The sequence below is a fragment of the Cajanus cajan genome, chromosome 3 (genome assembly GCF_000230855.2).
Source record: "Cajanus cajan strain Asha chromosome 3, NIPB_CcT2T_4, whole genome shotgun sequence".
NCBI lineage: Eukaryota > Viridiplantae > Streptophyta > Magnoliopsida > Fabales > Fabaceae > Cajanus > Cajanus cajan.
The window spans coordinates 4,274,214-4,294,416 of NC_138519.1; the positions used below are offsets into that span (position 1 = coordinate 4,274,214).

The 20,203-nt window shown below is 28.0% G+C and overlaps 1 protein-coding gene and 1 pseudogene across 1 annotated transcript; both read left to right on the plus strand.

The window, feature by feature from the left end:
• Window positions 1-11,037: 11,037 nt before the first annotated feature.
• On the plus strand, window positions 11,038-11,735 carry LOC109803411 (BON1-associated protein 2). Its single transcript, XM_020364976.3, has one exon. It carries the CDS (start codon window positions 11,066-11,068, stop codon window positions 11,606-11,608), a length of 543 nt encoding a protein of 180 aa, XP_020220565.2. The 5' UTR covers window positions 11,038-11,065; the 3' UTR covers window positions 11,609-11,735.
• Window positions 11,736-16,362: 4,627 nt separating this feature from the next.
• On the plus strand, window positions 16,363-17,501 carry LOC109800567 (BON1-associated protein 2-like; annotated as a pseudogene).
• Window positions 17,502-20,203: the final 2,702 nt, after the last annotated feature.

Below are 20,203 nucleotides of genomic sequence, written 5' to 3' on the forward strand. Positions count from 1 at the left end.
TCTTACCTTATCATTAAAATAATATAATCACACACGAAAATTTTGTTTATTAACCTAGCCCCGTATTTCATGCGCCTCTTCATACACTGTGTAATAATTATAAAAAAGACACAACAAATTTTAAATTAGCTGGTTACTCATAACCGATAATCAAACACTATTAATAGGAAATCAACTGTCATTGTATCATAGATGTGATTAATTTTTCTGCCTGTTATTAATTGTGTTGTGTATATTTATGGTTTTACAGAATAAAATGAGATCTGAAACCGTAGATGAACAATGTGTTAATAATAATTTGAATGAAGCTTTGCCATCAATTGTAGAAGAGATTGAAAATGAGGGTATTGATGTTGATGCTGATAGAGAAAGTAAGAGACCTAGGATAACTACTTCTAAAGTTTGGGATCATTTTACAAAAGTTGGTATAAAAGATGGTAAAGAAAAGGCAAAATGTAATGCATGTGGTGTTGAGTATGCTATTGGTGGGACAAAAATAGGAACTTCAACAATGTTGTGTCATTTGTCAAAATGCGTGGTGCTAAAAAAATTAAAAGATAATGATGCGGGGAAAATGATAATTGATCATGCTGGGAAGTTAAGGTCTAGGGAAATTGACCAAAAAGTTGTAGATGATCTTATTTCAATGGCTATTATTCAACATGGGTTGCCATATAATTTTGTTCAATATAAGTGGATTAAAGAATTGCTTATATATCTAAATCCAGAAGTAAGAGTTCCAAGTAGGAATACAGCCGTGTCTAATGTTTCAAAGAAATTCCATGAACACAAAGAGAGGGTGAAAGTTGCAATGCATAAATCTCATAGCCGAATTTGTTTGACATCTGATTGTTGGACTTCTATAACTCAACAAGGGTATATTTGTTTGACTGCTCATTTTGTTGATGCTAGTTGGAAGTTGAATAGTAAGATTATTGCCTATTGTAAAATGGAACCTCCACACACTGGTCATGATTTGGCACAAAAATTTTTTGCTTTGTTGCTTGATTGGGGAATAGATAGGAAAATATTTTCTATCACATTAGACAATGCTAGTGCCAATGAGGTGTTGCAAAAATTTTTGAGTGAGCAATTGAAATTGCAAAATAATTTGATATGTAATGGTGATTACTTTCATATAAGGTGTAGTGCACATATCTTGAATATTATTGTGCAAGAGGGCTTAAGGGTGGCTTCTGATGCTTTGCACAAGATTAGAGAGAGTATTAAGTATGTGAGGGGATCGGAGGCAAGAAAAATTGCATTTAAAGAATGTGTTGTTCAAGTGAGGGGTATTGATACAAAAGTAGGTTTGAGAATGGATGTTGCTATTAGGTGGAATTCTACCTATCATATGCTTGAAAGTGCAATTAGATATCGACGTGCCTTTGGAAGCTTGGCTATTCGTGATAGAGCTTATGTTCATTGTCCATCAAATGATGAATGGAAAAGGGCTGAAAAAATGTGTGAGTTCTTGAAGCCATTTTATGTCATGACTAATTTGATTTCAGGTTCATCTTATCCAACTTCTAACCGTTACTTCATGCAAGTTTGGAAAATTGAATGTTTGTTACGGGAAAATGCCAAAAGTGATGATTTGACAATTAAAGATATGGCATTGAATATGATGAACAAGTTTAGTAAGTATTGGGATCATTATTGTGACATTCTTGCTATTGGGGCTATTCTTGATCCACGAATGAAGTTTGAAGCTATTCGGTTCTGTTATTCAAAGATTGATCCTTCTACATGTGAAGAAAAGATTAATATTTTAAAGGAGAAGATGTACAAGTTGTTTGAAGAATATGTCAAATTACATTCAAATGAGTCAAATACTTCAAGTTCTCAAATTTCCCCTTCAACACATGTTGCTTCTTTTACAAATGATGAGCAAGTGATGGATGCATTTGATGTAAGTTTTTATTTCTCAAATTTTCCAACACAACTTTCTTTATTTTATTTACATCTTATTTCTTACTTGTCAATGACTTAAAATTCTCTTATAATGTCTTAGGAATATGTTGATTATTTGAGTCAACATATTAATGAAACTGGAAGGTCTGAATTGGATCTTTATTTAGATGAAGGGAATCTTGACCCAAAGTTTTTTGATAAGTTGGATGTATTGAGTTATTGGAGGGATCGCCGAGATCGTTATCCAAACTTATCTAAGATGGCTTGTGACGTGCTTACCATTCCAATCACTACAGTTGCTAGTGAGTCTGCCTTCAGTCTTGGTTCTCGTGTACTAACAAAATATCGTTCTTCCATTCTTCCGGAGAATGTTGAAGCACTCATTTTAACTCAAAATTGGTTGCATGGTTTTGAATTAACAGGTAACATGTATTAGTATTATGAAATTAATTTAATAATTTATTACTTAATTTTTCATCATTATTAGTTAACATTTTTTTTGTTATAGATGGGGATAAAGAAGATGTTTCAACAGATGAGTATATTTTGGATTACTCCATTCAAGACTCTAATGTTGTAGATGGACAAGTGACAACATTGATTTAATGTTAGATTGTAATTTCTAATTTTTAAAATTTTGGATTATATTTGAAGTTGAAAATGATTTTGGGTTGTATTTGAAATTTGAGATGATTTTTAATTATATTTGTTTTTGATGTGTTCAAATGTGCATGCAGTTTGCCTTCTTCACATCCAGGAAAATAGCAGCGCAGGAAGAGCTCACTTGGGTGTCTGAGTTTGGTTCTGTATTATGTTTTGGACTTTTGGTGATTGTAATCCAAATATGGTTGTATTATTGCTGGCTACTAATTTAGTAAATGACACATTGTATACTGGGTAGTAGTTGGGTCTTCATAAACCATTTGTGAGAAAACATCATAGGTTCTCAATTTTATGGATTTCTGTTTCTTCAAATGATGTAATTAGTGTAGGAATTTATTTACTTTTCTCTAGAAAAGCTTATGTGCATACTATTTATGCAGGATTAGGCATTAAATTTGATTACATTTTTTAAAATTAGGTGATTTTTTCAAATTAGGTGAGCCAACCCGTTTAGCCCACCAACCCGTGGTAGGCCGGGCCGGGCTCAATTTTTTCCAGCTCACCAATAAATGAGCCGGGTTGGGTTGGCCCACCAAAGGCTCAACCCGTGGTGAGCCGGGCCGGGCCGGGCCGGGTTACCCGTTTTGACAGCTCTAGTAATACCATAAGCAAGACTTGAACAATTTATTTACAAATGAAACAAAAACAATAACCTTGGCAAGAAAGGATATAGATGATAAATTTGTTATTACAAGTCATTCTGAAAATCAACTTCAAGGAGATGCAAATATGTTTGAATAATTAAGGAAAATACAATATCACAAATCAATTTATTTCATGGTAAGAATTCGTTATGATTTACAAATGTAGCTTTGTTATATTTTAATTTCTATATACCTTATTTATTATATTCTAATTTCATGATAAGAATTTATTATTATAAGTCATATCTTATTTGTTAAATTCTAATTTCTCTTGTTAAACTCTCATTGCAGTTGTTTGGTGGTGTACTTAAAGAGTTACAACTTCCAATTTTTACCTATTATTTTTTTTTGGTAGGTTGACTTACACATTAACATTATTGAGTTTTATTTTTAAAGTTTACTTTTATGACTTTGGTTTTCTAGGTTTATTTTTTACTGTAGGTTTAAAGTTGTACTCAATAGTAGTCATGCATTCTAAATTCAAACGTTTAAAAAACGAAGCATCTCAAAGAAATTCTTTCATCCTTCTTATGGCTCGAGCTCAATAACCACAAATTCATCTTATAGCTTGTACTCAACTTCCACATGCACCTCAACATCTGCATATTCCTCCTATAACTCCTCTTCAATAGCCACATATTATAACTATATATCATTAAAATATATTGATAGTAAATTACTATTTTATACTATCATTTAATTATAAATTATATATATATATATAAAATAGTTGATATGGTAAATTAATTAGCATGAGAAAGTTAGTTAAGTATTTAAGAATTTAATTTGTTAATCTTTTATCATTAATTTTTTTTAAGTTACTATTCCGGTGTTGAAGACCACCGTCGAAGAACCCATAGCGATACCGTGACAAAAGAACTTGACAATAGTACTCTTAACCTAGAACATTCGATGAGACTAACCTCCCCTCTTAGACCTAATCATTGTTATATATAATGGTGTAGTGTTACAGACATGAATCGCACGCTCCTCTTTATGATCCCATAAATCACGCTCTATTATGAACTCGTAACTCTCGGTGTTTATGACCGTTATCTTGCTCATCCCACGGATCTTGGGATCTTATTGATTGTCTGAGCGAGCAAGCGAATCTTCCCATATCTAGGTCCATATACGTATAATTCCAGGCCTTATAGATATACAACATTTCTCATTTATCCAAGAGACATCTTGGTTGGTGGGCTCGGCATTTTGCCGATGTGCCTCGGGTCGGCCGATGAGAGACCGCCTCGGTACAAAGCCCTCTCAGCTTGAGCGTGGTGGAACGGTGTATCGAGTCAGCGTATTGTCGATGTACCTTGGGTCAGCCAATGGGAGACCATCACGGTACATAGCCCTCCATGCTCGAGCACTAAGGTGCGAAGAGCATGTTGGATCGACATTTTGTCGACCTACTTTGGTCGGCCCGTGGGAGACCACCACGGTACAGTTACCAATGAACTTTTTTGCATTTTCTACGAACAACATTTTAGATAGATAATTCGTGGAAAATATCTGTCTGAAACATCATAATTTTCTCACGGAAAAAATCCGTGGGTAACATCCATATAAAATTTCAGACGAAAAATTAATGTGGGTAATATCCATCGAAATCGTTTATGTTTCAAATAGAAACATATCCGTCGAAAAAATTTGTCGATAATATCATTTTTCAAACAGATATTTATTTGTGAGAAAAAGTCCATCAATAATGAGTATTTTTTTTGTAGTGATTTAATATTCATATTGTATATCACTATTTAGATTCATATCTATTTAACTAAAAATAAATAAACAATCAACTTAATATTATTTTCATAGCATTAAAAGGTTATAACTACATAGCAACCAATGTCTCTATTAGCAGTTTGAGATAGAGTACCTTTCAAACCAATTATAGTTTTATTTTTCAATATGCATTTTTATTCTATTCTAGAGGAGCTAGGTCAATACTAATCAAAGGAAGTCATGGATGTGTAAACTAACATCCATTATTAAGTTCTTTTATATGTGTTTAAAATTTTGATTTGTACAATTTTATTTTATTCAAATGTAGCTTGATTATTTTCTATAATTGTACCTACAGTGCATTTATTACAACCAATTTTACAAGAAAAGATGTCAATAGAAATGTGTCAAAGTGTCAATTCTATAGAAATTTCAAGTAATGACAGTCTTAGTAAAGTGTTGAGAAATGATCATTTTGGGTGTGTACGTTGCTTAGAATTAGAAGGTCTACATAGTGTTGCATTTCAATCATCCACAAGATTTAGTCGTGTAGGGTGCAATTCTTCAAATTTTGATTCCATTGATAATTTTCAATTGAAAAAGGAAGTAATTAGTTTGAAGGGTCAATTAACAACTTCTCAAAAACATGTCAAAACACTAAAAAAAAATAACATGCTTGCTTACATCAGATGAAGGAAGGGCATATTCCTATCGAGTTAGCGGATATGTTTAGTATGTAGTAGTAATGTAATTATAAGTGTTTCATGTTTTTTTTCTATATTAAATTATATTAATACTTAATGAAATTTAATATTTTATTAATAAGGCTGACATTGAATAAATTCTATTTTATAGAATGAAGGGAGTGGACATGATGTGTCAACGCCACAAGGAGGATCTTCATTAGATAGTAATATATCTTCATAGAGTTTGACATTATATTTTTTGTTAGATATGACGAACTCATGGGTTTGACCCTATGTTTTTACATTTGAGACAAGATTGATTTTGGGACAACTTACATATTTTGCCTTTGAACATCGATCATGTATTTGATTTTTTGAGTTACTTAAGAAGTTAGATATGTTCTAGAGTGTATGGATGCTAATGTGTTAATAATGAATGTGTGTCATGTTATAATTGTCTCAATTTTTTAATAATATAAAAAATTGTTAATTCAATATATCTTTATATAATTACACTTGAAAATATATAAATATTATCAAAATTATATGTAGAAATTACTATAAAAAAAAAAAAAAGAGATCCTTGGAATTAGATAAGTAAAATTATTACTAAGAAGTTATATGCATTTTGTGACGGTTTTGAACTACTAAAAAATTTAAATCCAAGAAAAACAAAATGCATTTTTTGGAAGTTCCAAACTGCCACAAATGTTAATTCAAAAAATCTAAAGTGCATTTTTTTTTTATAGATATAGACTCCCAAAAAATGATATATATTTTTGTTTCGATACGAAGGATGTCTAGGATTTATTCTAGGCGAACCATCAAAGTTAGAGCATTCAAGTGTGTAGTCTATCCTTTTAGGTCTAGGGTTTGAGATTTTGTAGTTACTTATTTGTGGGTCTTATGAGTCTCAAAAACATCAAGATTTTCTAAGGTGGTTTTAATACTGTTGTTCAGTATAGAGGACATCTAAGATTTATTCTAGGCGAGCCACTAAAGCTAGAGTATTAGTTTGTCCTCTTAAGTCTAGGGTTTGAGATTTTATAGTTACTTATTTGTAGGTCTTATGAGTCCCAAAAACATCAAGATTTTCTAAGGTGATTTTAATATTGTAATATTTGATTATTAAAGATAAGATTTTGTCCCAAATATATCATATTCATTTTCTTCGACCAGTTAGGCCTTCCTTAGTCGAGCGTTCGATACACTTTCTAAGATTTGTTAACCAACCTTATTAGATTAATTCCGAGGTAGTGACCATCTCGAAATTAGCCAATTTTCTAGCGACAAAATCAGTCATAAAAAAACATAAAAAGTTGTTTTTAATTAACAAGTGTAAATTTGATGGATATTTATTGAGTTAGAAATATAACTTGTGACAATTTTTAACCGCTGAAAATTATAAAATTTATTGTCACAAATCACACACATTTTTTTAGTAAATTTTGTCTAAATAATCTTAATTTTTTAGTAATTTGTTTGGTTAATATAAATATTATATTAAATAACTATAAAGCTAAATCTTTATGAATTTCATACATAAATTTTTGTTCTCTTTATTATTACATTAATTAGTATATTTGTCAAATATGCATCAATAAATATTATATATTTTATAATATAAATAAAGAACTAATATAGTAATGTATGGTACCTAATGCTTACTTTTGAATGTCTTTAAATTCTGGCCAATATTTCCGCAATTCACACCGGAGACGGAAGCTGAATGAGTCATGTCCAACTCAAAAGCTAAGAAAATATCCAAACGCCGCGCGCGCCAGAGTGGAAAATGTGAGGAAAGAAAAAGGTGAACGACCAAAAATTGAGGAGAAATAAAGAAGAACCATCCAAAATTTTAAAAGCATTAATTAACGAGATTATTAAATGAATTTTTTTAATATAAATTGTATTAAAAAATCTTACAAAATTTATCTTTCAAAATAATTTATTAAAATCTCTATTTTTAAATATTAACAGATTTTTTAAATAAAAAATTAATTAAATAGCACCAAATTTTAATATATTTTTTTTAAAAGTACTAATTATTTTAATTTAATACCGCATGACTTTATTTTTTTAAAAAAAGTATTAATTATTTTAATTTAATATCACATGACTTTATTTAATTTTTTAAATAAAAAATTAATTAAATACCACCAAATTTTAATATATTATTTTTTTTAAAAAAAGTACTAATTATTTTAATTTAATACCAGATGACTTTATTCACCTAATTTCCTATGTCTACCTTGTTCCACTAATCCATCAAATAAAAAATTCAAAATAAAGCTTTGCCTTCAAAACAAGTTTCCAATCCTCTCCGCGAATCATGAATTAATAGACATTTTACCAGTTAAAAGCTTCACATGTATTTCGCAACTTTGGACAATCAAACATGCATGTTTCACAATGTCTTTGAAAGCAATACATTATTATTGCATGTATTTGTGTAGCATCGATTCTACCAAACGATGGCGGGTACTTTTCTTTGAGATGTTTAGTTGTTGCTTCAGTTTTTCCTCGAAAATATCTAACATTTCTTCAAACAAAAGCAGATTATTGACATAATGCTACCACATGCATACTCCTATGTTAGCTTAATAACCTAAGTGTGCACGACTTGCTTTTCCTCCGAGACTTTTGGAGGAGTCAATAAGGAAGTTCCCTTTTAATTTCAACTTAATTACCATGAAATAAATTAATAATAGTAATTATACTAATATTTTACCACGTATCATGTATAGACAAAATATTTGTTATATGTAACTAAAATTTATAATAAATTATATATTTAAATAAATATTATATTTTAATATAAAAATTATATTTAAATTTTGTATAAATAGATACTTTTAAAAATATAAGTTATATTTTAAATTTATGATAAGCAATTTATATTATAGCATGACATTATTTTTATTTATTGATAATTTATTTTAAAGATATTAAAATTTAATTTATAAATAATTATGATAAATAAAAATCAAATTAGATCAGAAATTAAAAAAAAATTTAAAAGTCCTTTCATTGAATTTTTTTTTTTGAAAATGGTTTTGTATAAGATAAATATTCTTATTTAATATAAAAAATTTATTTACAATATGAGTACTATATTTTATACTAAAAATATTAGAACTAATATAGTAATATATGCTACCTAATGGCTACTTTTGACTGTCGTCTTTAAATTCTGGCCAAATATTTCAGCAATTCACACTGAAGACGGAAGAGGATATATAATTAATTAATTTTGATTCATGGTAAGATGAATGAGTCATTTCCAACTCAAAAGCTAAGAAAATATCCAAACACATGTCAATGTACTGTAATGGATAGAGGGGAGGGGACCCCAAGAAAGTAAGCTCCTTCAAAGCTGACTTATATTGACCAATTAAATTGATATGGAAAAAAGGATCAGTTTGTTTGGGATACTTTTGTTTACAGTCACATACAAGTAGGACACGAGAATTCTTTTATAATGCTTGAAGTGATTTATGTCTTCACCAAAGCTACTAATTTCTAAACACATCATTAGACTTGATAAACTACGTTAGACAGGCCTTATCAAACACATGTATCAATATTTGTTACTTGGAGGCGATGTGTCAGTGGTGAATTCAGGACTCAGATCATTGGACTATTAAATGTAGCTGGTTCAAGATATATAAAATTAAAGAGTTCAAAAATATAAAATTGTAAATATTTATTTATAATGGCCCATGGAACAACATCTGGAACCCGAAAATCCCACACGTAAAAAAACTTCATATGGTGTGCGTATGAGAATTGTCTCCTACTCGTACCAGATTTCAAAGAAGAAGTGTAAAATATCCCATAACTTATCCCCTCCGGCAACCCTAACCATAGGACAATCCACACTTTTTCTTTGATTGGAACACCACTAGAGAAGCGTGACTCTATTCAATTCTTTGGCCAACACTTGCATCCTTTTTGAGGTTGACTCATTTTAATGATATCATCTCCGACATCTGTAATTCAAGTATTGATACTCAAGTCAGAGAAATACTTATCTTTGGGAGGAAGAATCTTAACCCATGAAGCACTATTGGTCAAGCCTTAGAAATTCTCCATGAATGATACAATGCCAACGCAACCATCACACATAAACCACACCACCAAATGAAACCCTCCTCTCACTAGTTTTCTTAAAGGTAACGTGGACGTAACATTCTTTACTGAGAGTAAGAGTTTTGGTTTTGGGCATACCTTAGAGACGACAGATGTCATCTTGTCAATCCTACTCAGACCATAAGCTTAACTTACCAAATGTAAACGAAGTAGAAGCCATTGCACTACTTATTGTCATTCAATAATTCAGACACAAAGGCTTTGATCGTGTCTATTTTGAAAGCAATTTTAAACAAGTTATAGATTATTGAAAAAAAAAACTCAAGTCCCATAACTAAAAATAAGATAATTAAAGAGTATATAAGTAGAAAACGATTCTCACCTTAAAATTAGATTATATATGATTGAATTAGACTCAAATTCACTATTATAAGATAATATCATAACTATCTTAGATTATTAAAAAAAATCACTTATCTTAGATTATTAAAAAAAATCACCCACCATATATGCACGTACTAAGTCTAATAGTGTTGTATGTGAGAAGATGTATTGAAAAAAAATCAAAATAGATCATTAAAAAGGATTATTGGAAAAAAAAACTCAAGTCTCACATCGATTAGAGATAAAAAAATTAAAGAGTATAAAACTCAAGTTCTACATTGATTATAGATAGTGCCCCCATTAAAATGGGTTATTGGAAACATTCAAGTACATCGAATAAGACAATTAAAGAGGATAAAATTGTCCCACATCGATTAGGAATAAAAAATATAAATGAGGATCAATTCTTACCTTATTGACTAAGAATAAAACAATTAAAGAGTATATAAGTAAGAATAATTTTTACCTTATAAGTTGTCAACTATTCTAAGATAGTATCAAAACTATCCTACATCATTAAAAAGGGAAAACTTGTCATAAAATAGCAAAACGATGATTTAAAAATTTGGAAAAATAAAAGTATATAAAAATCATAACAACTAAAATAAAAAATTAAGTAATTTTATGAAAGTCACGCCACCATAAATTGAAAGTGACAAATAATATAATATGGTCAACAATGATAACTTCTTTTTTATATTTTTAATAAACTAAAAATTAAGTCAAAATGGTTTTGAAGAAGATAAGAATAAAAGTGAAAAATAAATAATTGTGATATTTTATGCAGAAATAAAAGAGTGAATATAATATATATATATATCCTTATAAACATTGTACCAGAATTCCTTATTTCCTAAAAACTATAGGCAATTGCGGCGCACGGTCCGCAGTTTGAAAGTTCCCCGTCAAAACATTCTTATATATTCAAACACGAGACACGCCTTTTATCCAAATATGCTTTCATCCCATTCACACGCAAATCACAATCCTATTCCTCACTTGATGCCGCCATCCAAATCCAAAACTCTCGAGCTCACACTTTTATCCGTGGAGGGTCTCCGCGTCAGGGGGAAGCCGTCCGACAAGAGCGCCTTCGCGGTGGTTCACGCCGAGTCTCTCACCCACCACACGACGGCCACGGCCAAGGGCAACAACGGCTTCCACGAGTGGAACCAGAAGTTCATGGTGGAGATAGGGGCCTACGCCAGGTCCCTCACGTTCCAAGTTAAGAGCAAGACGGGAATGGGAGCAATGAGAGACGTTGGCGTTGCCAGAATCGCGCTTTCGGATTTCTTGGGAGGCTTGGTGCCCGATCACTGTTTGCAGTTTTTGTCTTACAGGTTGAGGGATTGGGATGGAAGGGAATGCGGGATCGTTAATTTCTCCGTCAGGGCGGTGCCGTCTTCGTCTTCGTCTTCGTCTTCGTTGTCAAGTGGAGTCGTAACTGTAATTGGCATTCCTGTTGGGATGGCTACTACTACCACCAGACATGTTTGATTCTTTCAATCTGTGTTATTGTTTGTTATTGTTGTTTTGTTTTTCTTATGGTTTTCAAACAAATCGGAGTGGATGTGTATATATATATCGTGTTGGTTTGACTTTCAATCGTTACAAGATTCATGAATTATTATCTCTTCTATATTATATATGAGTTAATCACTTATATACTACTAGTGTAAAGTTTTTTTTTACATTGATAATTAATTATATCTTTTAATTATGTTATGTCACATTTAAAAATAAATGTGTTTATAATGACATAACACAATTAAAATATATATTACACAAATTACTATTTTAAATGAGTGTTAAAATTCGAGAGTGACTTTAAGAAATATTTTTTATATTAACATTTTTAAGATTTTTTTTTAATTTTATATGTAATTTAATTTTAATATTTTAAAATAAATTATTAACAACTAAAATTTTATCATAATATAAAATAATATATATATATATATACAAATTTTATAATGTTTAATTTTTAAAGTGGTTTAATTATCATTTATGTCGCTACGTTTTTATGATTTTTATCTTTTAATTTTTATAATAAAAAATATTTTATTTTAATTGTTAAATTTTTTATTTTTGTTTTTGATTCATATAGATGCATAAATTATATTTTTTATCTTATAGTTGTATAAATTTTATCTTTTAGTCTTTATATAATTATATAAATTTTATCTTTTAATTTTTATGGAACATTTTTTATTATAGGATTAAAAAGTAAAGTTTACGTAACATAGACAAAATCAGATAATTAGACTTTTTAAAATTTGATGGCAATGTATTTGGATCAAATAAAACAATCTTTTAATCTTATTGTTATGATTTGTTTTTTGTATTTTAAATTTTTTTATTTTATCCTTTAATTTTGAATTTATATATTGATAATTTTTTTTAATTTATATTGTCCTTTTCAAATTCTAATTATTATTTAGGTACGATTTTCAACTCTATTGATCGATTCAAGTTACAAACAATTAAATTTACCTATATAAAATTATGAAATCTAATAAACTTATGAAAAAAAGTCATAAATATGCTAAAAATTATAATGCTGAAAAAAAGTAAAATTAACTCAAGCTTGATAGTTAAAAGATTAAAAGAAATATTTTAAGATATACAGGATCAAAGTGAATTTTCATAATTAAATAAAAGATCAAAATATATTTTAGCCTATTAAAAATTTTAGCCTATTTAGATTTTAATGATGACAAATGCTAGTAAGATATTTATCGGGATCAAAATGAATTTTCATAATTAAATAAAAGATCAAAATATATTTTAACTTATTTAGATTTTAATAATGACAAATGCTAGTGCCATATTTTTAACACTTGTAAATATTCTTTACTATTTAAAATGTAAATATTTTTTCTTCTTAATTAAATAAAAAAACTTATTTTAAACTATAGTGACTAAAAATGATTGAAAAAATAAATATAAAAAAATATATATTTATTTTAAATTATAAATATTAAAGGTAAAATATATAAATGAAACTAAAAAAAATATTTTTACCCATAAAATAAAACCAGTTAGTAAATTGAATGTCAAGTCTCAAACTACCCCTCAACTAACTGTTTGCCATTGATGGAATGAAAACCTAAAAAAAGAAAATGTAAATGTTATAATATATACACCTGCTTGGATTTGAGAGTTTGTGGTAGCATATTCTCTTATAGTGTGTTTGGATGAAAAATTTTATAAATTTAAGGAATTTAAAATTTTTGATATTTGAATTACTTTGATTTTAATTTCTATCATTCTTAAAATATTTTGTTTGGATAAGTCAATTTTAAGTTTTTTAAATTTTTAAGTTATTAAGTTGAATATAATAATTTAATTCTATCATGATAAAATTGATTTTAAAAATATATTTATAAGTTGAGATTTTTAAATTAAATTTTAAAAAAATAAATATTAGTTAATTTTTAAATATTTAATAATTTTAAAAATTAATTTGAGATAATATTTAATAATTTTAAAAATACTTTTGAATATTCAATAACTAAAACATGAAGAAATAAGAGATGAAATAAAATATATATAAGTGAAATAAGAAGGAAAAAAATATGAGGAATTTCAAATTCTTTTTTAGGAGAATTTAAAATTTTACTATTTTAAGGAATTTCTGTAACACCCTAGTTTTCAATAAAATTATTATTATTATAATAATAATAATTATTATTATATGGTATTTGGGGATTAGTCCTTGGGGATAGCTCGGTTTGGAAGTCCCAGTCTCGCCCATTGTGTGCATGGGATGTATCTTGCGCAGCTTAGCTATCCCGACGAGACTCTGGTAGTATATCCTTCTAGTGAGAGTGCGCAGAGGGTGTGACCCGACATGTACTCCTAGACTACTCTTCGTGTATTGCTAGCGGCAATATGCCATGTGATGTTTTACTGGCGCCACATGCATGATAATATGTAGTCCGTGTCCATACTTATGCATTTTTAATGTTATGTGATAAATTGATGGTTTATGTCTTGGATGAGTGTAATGTTACGTTGTTAATATATCTATGCTATATCTTTCTTGTTTGTGTTTGGCTATCCGGTGTATATTTCTACACTGTGAGCCAGAGTGAGATGTTTCTCACTCCCTTTCTCGTGTTGTTTTGTTTTGACTGTTATACAGGTGATCATCAGCGTGAGGCTGAAGATGTTGGTGATGAAGCTTAGGCTTCTATGTTGGATTTTGCTCTGATAGGACATGTGACATCGGGACATAGATAGAATTAAAATATGACATTGTTTATGATTTATTAAAGTATATATTTTGGAAAATTCAAATTTTATTCTTTGTAATTTTACCGACATGTTATTTGGATTAAGTTTATGAATGTGAACTCTTTACCCTTACATGGCTGGAAATTTGATTTTTAATGATGAAAATTTTTATATTTTTTATAATTACTGTATGTGTATGTTGGGGTAGAGGGTGTCACAATTTCACAAATACTTGAATTTTAAAATTTTTATAAATTCTCCATCCAAACAAGGTATTTTACTTCAAAAAAATTTAAAATTCTTCAAATAAATAAATTATTTCATTCAAATTTCTCATCCAAACACACTATTAGGGTTTATTAAGAATAACAACCACAGGAAGTTATAGTATTAACTATTAAGGAGGGGCATTTTCAATTTGGTCTAACACTCGTATGGTTGAAGGTTTTATATTAGCATTAGAGTTGTAAATGTTGCTGATACAGTAGTAGGAATGATAAATTAGCTGATTATAGTTCTTATTTATTATCTTTGGATAAAAGAAATAGGAATTAACCATTTGGATTTTGTTAGGATCAGCATGTTTCTTTGAACATCATTTTTATAAGGATTGTGGTACCCCTTTACTATCTTAATTATAAACCTCTTGATTGCTGAAAAATAAATAAACATAAAAAACAAAACAAAGCAAAGCGTAGCGTGTATGCTGTTGCACACGCTTATATTTTCTCCCCCACTCAACGAACAATATTTTGCTTCATTTCGCATTGTTCGCTGTCATGATACAAAGCATGAGAAACCGACAACGCTTTATCCGGTAGAAGTGTTCATTATATTGGATCAATCACTATAGGTAAAATATATTTATTTAAAATATAATTATATATAATTTAAGTGTTGATTTTAAATGTAATTTAATATATTTTGTATGTTATTATAGTCTATACCAACACTTTTTAACAACATATCAACATATATTATATTTAATGTCTGTTTTAATAATATATTTTATGTGTCACTATAAGACATGTGTCACTATATGATTATTTTCTTGTAGTGTAAATTCGATAATTTGAATCGAACCAGTTAAATTGGTGCAAATTTTTCTTTTTGTTTAGATCCAACTCGAATCAAATTAATTAAATTCGATACTATTAGTTTATGTATTGGATTTATACATTTAAAATTCTAACAAAATCAATTAATTTATATATTATTATTTTATTATTTTTATTTGATTAGAAATAAATATATATATATATATATATATATATATATATATATATAATTTTATTATTTTTAAGATATTTTTGTGTTACAATATATATAGATTTTTTCATTTCTTTTTTAAATACTTAAAGAAATTAAGAAGAACTATATTATAATATATTGAGTGTCATTTTCACATATTGTAGTACATTTGAAATTCGTAAGTAGTTTAAAAAAAATATATTACAAATCTATCTATTTACTCTTTTTTGATAATATATCAATTTAGTTAATATTAACAAATTTATTTATTTAAAAAAAATAATTTAATTTTTTTAAAAAATTTATTAAATATCTGATGATCCAAATCAAACTAATCAAATCAACATCATATTGATTTAATTTAAATTAAAAAAATTATGAAATCCAAATCAATTTAAATTAAATAAACTTAATTATTTCCAATTGGATTTTCAACCCAAACAAACCAATCCAATCCTACCCCGTGAACAACCTTACTCTGGATTTTCACCTCCCAAATCTCTTTTAAAAATATTTTACAATTAGTACTTCTAAATGGAACATCTATATAGAGTGAGATTAAACAGCAAAACCACAGGGTGAAATTGCATTTTTCAATTCAAATATCTAACTGTAATACATTGTGTTTCACCATTGACCACATAATTACAATTTCACCTTAGAATACAAGGCAAGGAACATAATTAATTCCGTACGTGAATATATGATTGAAAATTCTGCATAACTTGCGGTTGAAGGTGTTGTCCTACTCTACCTAGAATGCAAACTCGGATTTCCAAGAGGTTTTAACATTCAACACTAAAATTGTATAAATTTCCAAGAGGTTACCACGTAAGTCATGTATACATAATAAATAAGATTCTTGGTCAAGGTCTAGGGGTCAATACCTCGGATTCTGATTACAAACTGCGTTGTTTTTCCCGTTAACACACGGTGTAGTTTCGTCGACCTTTCTTTCCTCACCTCTTCGCATTCAAGATCTTCTACTTAAACCCATCCACACTCTTTCCTACCGTTTCAACTCAAACAATCTTTCTTTCACGTACTAATATCATCACAAATTTTGCTATTTGCATAGTTGTGTGCATATTTGTTTACGTACACAAAAAATTCCCAAAGATATGGAGGCAAAACCACACGCACGTACCATAGAGATCACCGTTGTGTCGGGACAAAACATAAATTTTGATCGAAGTTCAGTGGCTGAGAACGTGTATGTTGTTGTTCGTGCTGAGTCTCTCAAATGTTGCACCACCAAAATGGTGAATGAAGATGCGGGTTTGCATGCATGGAATGAAAAGTTCATGTTAGACATTCCTTCACATGCAAGGTCAATCACGTTTGAGGTGCAATGCAAGAAGTATAAAGGAGTTCGCCCTATTGGGGTAGCAAGGATAGCACTTTCGGATTTTCTTAGCGACAATAATAAAGTTGTGTCAGAAAGTGTTCCTCAAATGTTGTGTTACGGTTTGAGGAATTGGGAAGGTCGACGAAATGGGGTTATACGTTTCTCGGTGAGGGAGGTGACACCTACGGATCATAATTTGTGTTTGGAAACAAAAGACATAAAGACTGTGAGTTCTAGAGGATCTGAGCATGAAGTTATGGGGTTTCAAGTGGACCCCAAGAAATCAAGTCATTTTGTCATTGGCATTCCAGTTTCGTGGAGTTACCAAAGTGTTAATATGTGAAGCCCTCGTCATTAGATGGAGATAGAACTCGCTATTTACTTTTTGATTTATATTTGGGTTTATAGCCAAAAGTTGCTTGGTACAATAATAATATATAGTTTGGAATAACATATATACATATATATGGCCTTTGAAATTAAATACCCTTTGGTAATAGTATCTTTCTTAATTTCTCAATAAGATATATGCATGTTTTAGACTTACTTATATATAGATTACTTAATTAATAAGACTTATTTTAAGTCTTGAGTGGAATTGAAAAAGTATTATTTGATGATTATTAATTTTATTATCCTATTTTATTGGTCTATTATTATTATTATTATTAAATAACCGAGTTAGGAAATTTAATAAGATAATGCACAAAATATCATATAATTTTTAATTTTTTTAAAATTTTTATGATTAATTATTAATTTGAATTAATAAAATAAAATATCATATAATTTTTATTTTTATTTTTAAATTTGTGAACTTAATTTATAAATTAAGAACTTATAATTTAACTATATTATTGAAACTTGATATAGACCATAAATTATTAAATAAAATAAGTTTAGATATATTTATTTTCAAAATAAAGATATTTCGTTTATATATATATATATATATATATATATATATATATATATATATATATATATATATATAAAATGATTCACCTCAAACCTGGAATATGATAACATATCTATTATGAAAGAGATTATTCAGTGCATATCAAATATTAATTTATACTATTTTACTCATCTAATTATTCTGTTAATATTGTTAATTTTGTGGCTTCCTAGCTTTTGCATGTAGGCTTAATGTTCTTTAATTTTACTGACTCCAATAATCATTTTTGCTTATTTTCTAGGGTTTTCTGAGTGTTAAGCTGAAATTTGGGCTCAAAGCTAATACGCAACTATTTTATTTTTCTAAAAATATTACGAAAGCAAATTTTTTCCTCCTAAAATTAAGTTGTTTTCAATATGAAACTTATAATTTTTTTTTTTCAGTTGATTTAACATGTAAAATTGTTTTTTATTTAAATAAAATTAAGCATTTTCTAGAAGTATTTTTCAACAAATTTATAAAAAAATACTTTAATACTATAAAAAAATATTATATATATAATAAAATACAAAAAATGTTATTATAAATATAATATATATATATATATAGATATAAATCTATATGATATCTAATTACATTTAATTTTAATATTGATTTTAGATAAAATTTAATAATATATATTATATCACTATAACTTATACATACATTTTTTAACAATATATTATATTTATAATGTGAATAAAAATAATTTTTAGTAACGACTATCATATTATTATAAAATATGTGTTATTATAGGATAATTTTTTTAGCGTGATTATGGTTGATTATAACGATAATCAATTACTTATATTAAAATAATATAATTTTTAATCTTTTCAAATATCAAACAAGTTAAATTTCGATGTATACATGTTAATTAATTAATGACCCGGTTGCGGTCTTGATTAATAATAGTTGTATGATTTCTTAGCAAATTATGAGTAATTGTCCTATAATTTTTCATGTTATCTTGTCATGATATGAGAAGTTGACCAATTAAGAACAGAATTTTTCCCCCCTAACTTAATCTAAAAGTCTCGTACACAGTATAAAAAAAATAAACTGTGGATTACCTTCAACACACGTTCATAAAAGTAAGGTTTATTTATTTTGCAAATGGACCAAGAGTATAAAACAAAGTTTATCTCTGACTCGTCCGTAGCTTAGCTCTTTAATTTGTAGATAGTAGTTGGTGACGTTCGTGCATGCATGTGGAATTTTCTAATATATGTTCATTCTGCTCTTTCCTTTGGAAGTGCATCGTTCAAACTTCAAATTCGTTTGTAAATCTTTCTCAAACTGCTCTAAAAGGATGAAGACGTACGGTACACCGACGATACGTAATATCTTAAATTGTTTAATTTTCTCTTTCTTTATCCTTTATGGTTTTTCACTTTTTACCAACAGAAACGTGTCGGGCAAGTATCTCAAGTTCTTTGGATTTGGACACAACCAACAAATTTGACTAGTAAAATCGGTTGGTAATAGATGAGCGTCTTCATAGGAAAAAAGAAGAAAATTCCATTTCTTTAATTTCTATAGTCTTGGTCTTTAAGAAAAATAAATAATATTCTACATTAAATATATATCGTTTTTATTTATTTATTTTTCTAAAACCATAATAATAAAATATGAAAAACTTTACTTAATCATATCTTTTTAACTTAAATTAATAGTCTCCTGATTGAATTTATAAATATGTTGACCAACGACAAAAAAAAAAAAAAAAAAGAAGGAATTATTTGATCGACAGTACATAACTAGTATCCAATATAAATTAAAAAAAAAAGTTATGCTAATTAATATTAGTTAACTTTATTTAGTTTTCTAAATCTCATTTTAAAAAAATGAAGTTCATTAAATTACCTTAATGTCATGCTTTTCAAATGAGAATATATTTTTTTCTCCATTTAAATGATTGCGTGGTTGATATTAGGAGAAACAAAGAGATAATTGAAAATAAAATTTAAATTATATAAAAATTGTTTTAGAATTAGTTTCCTTAAATGAGATAAATTTATTTAATTTCTACTCATATTTCGCACCACCATAAGTTTTTAATTTTCTTTCTCCAAGACTGAAGAGTACAAACTGATAATTCTAAAATGAATTTTATCTACTTAATTAGTAGCATAGCATCTAGAACTACAGATTTTTTTTTTATAAAAAAAATACTCGACAAGTAATCACCTACATGCTCATGTAAAATTGACGAGAAGTGCATATTTATTTTAAAAGAATTTATATAAATAGTTCAATTAAATAATCATTAATTTAATTAGCTTTTATTAAATGAGAAATAAAATTAATTTGTCTC

Bases quoted from the DNA above. Each gene is read 5' to 3' on its own strand.
- LOC109803411 (XM_020364976.3), top strand. From the start codon at position 11,066: ATGCTTTCATCCCATTCACACGCAAATCACAATCCTATTCCTCACTTG.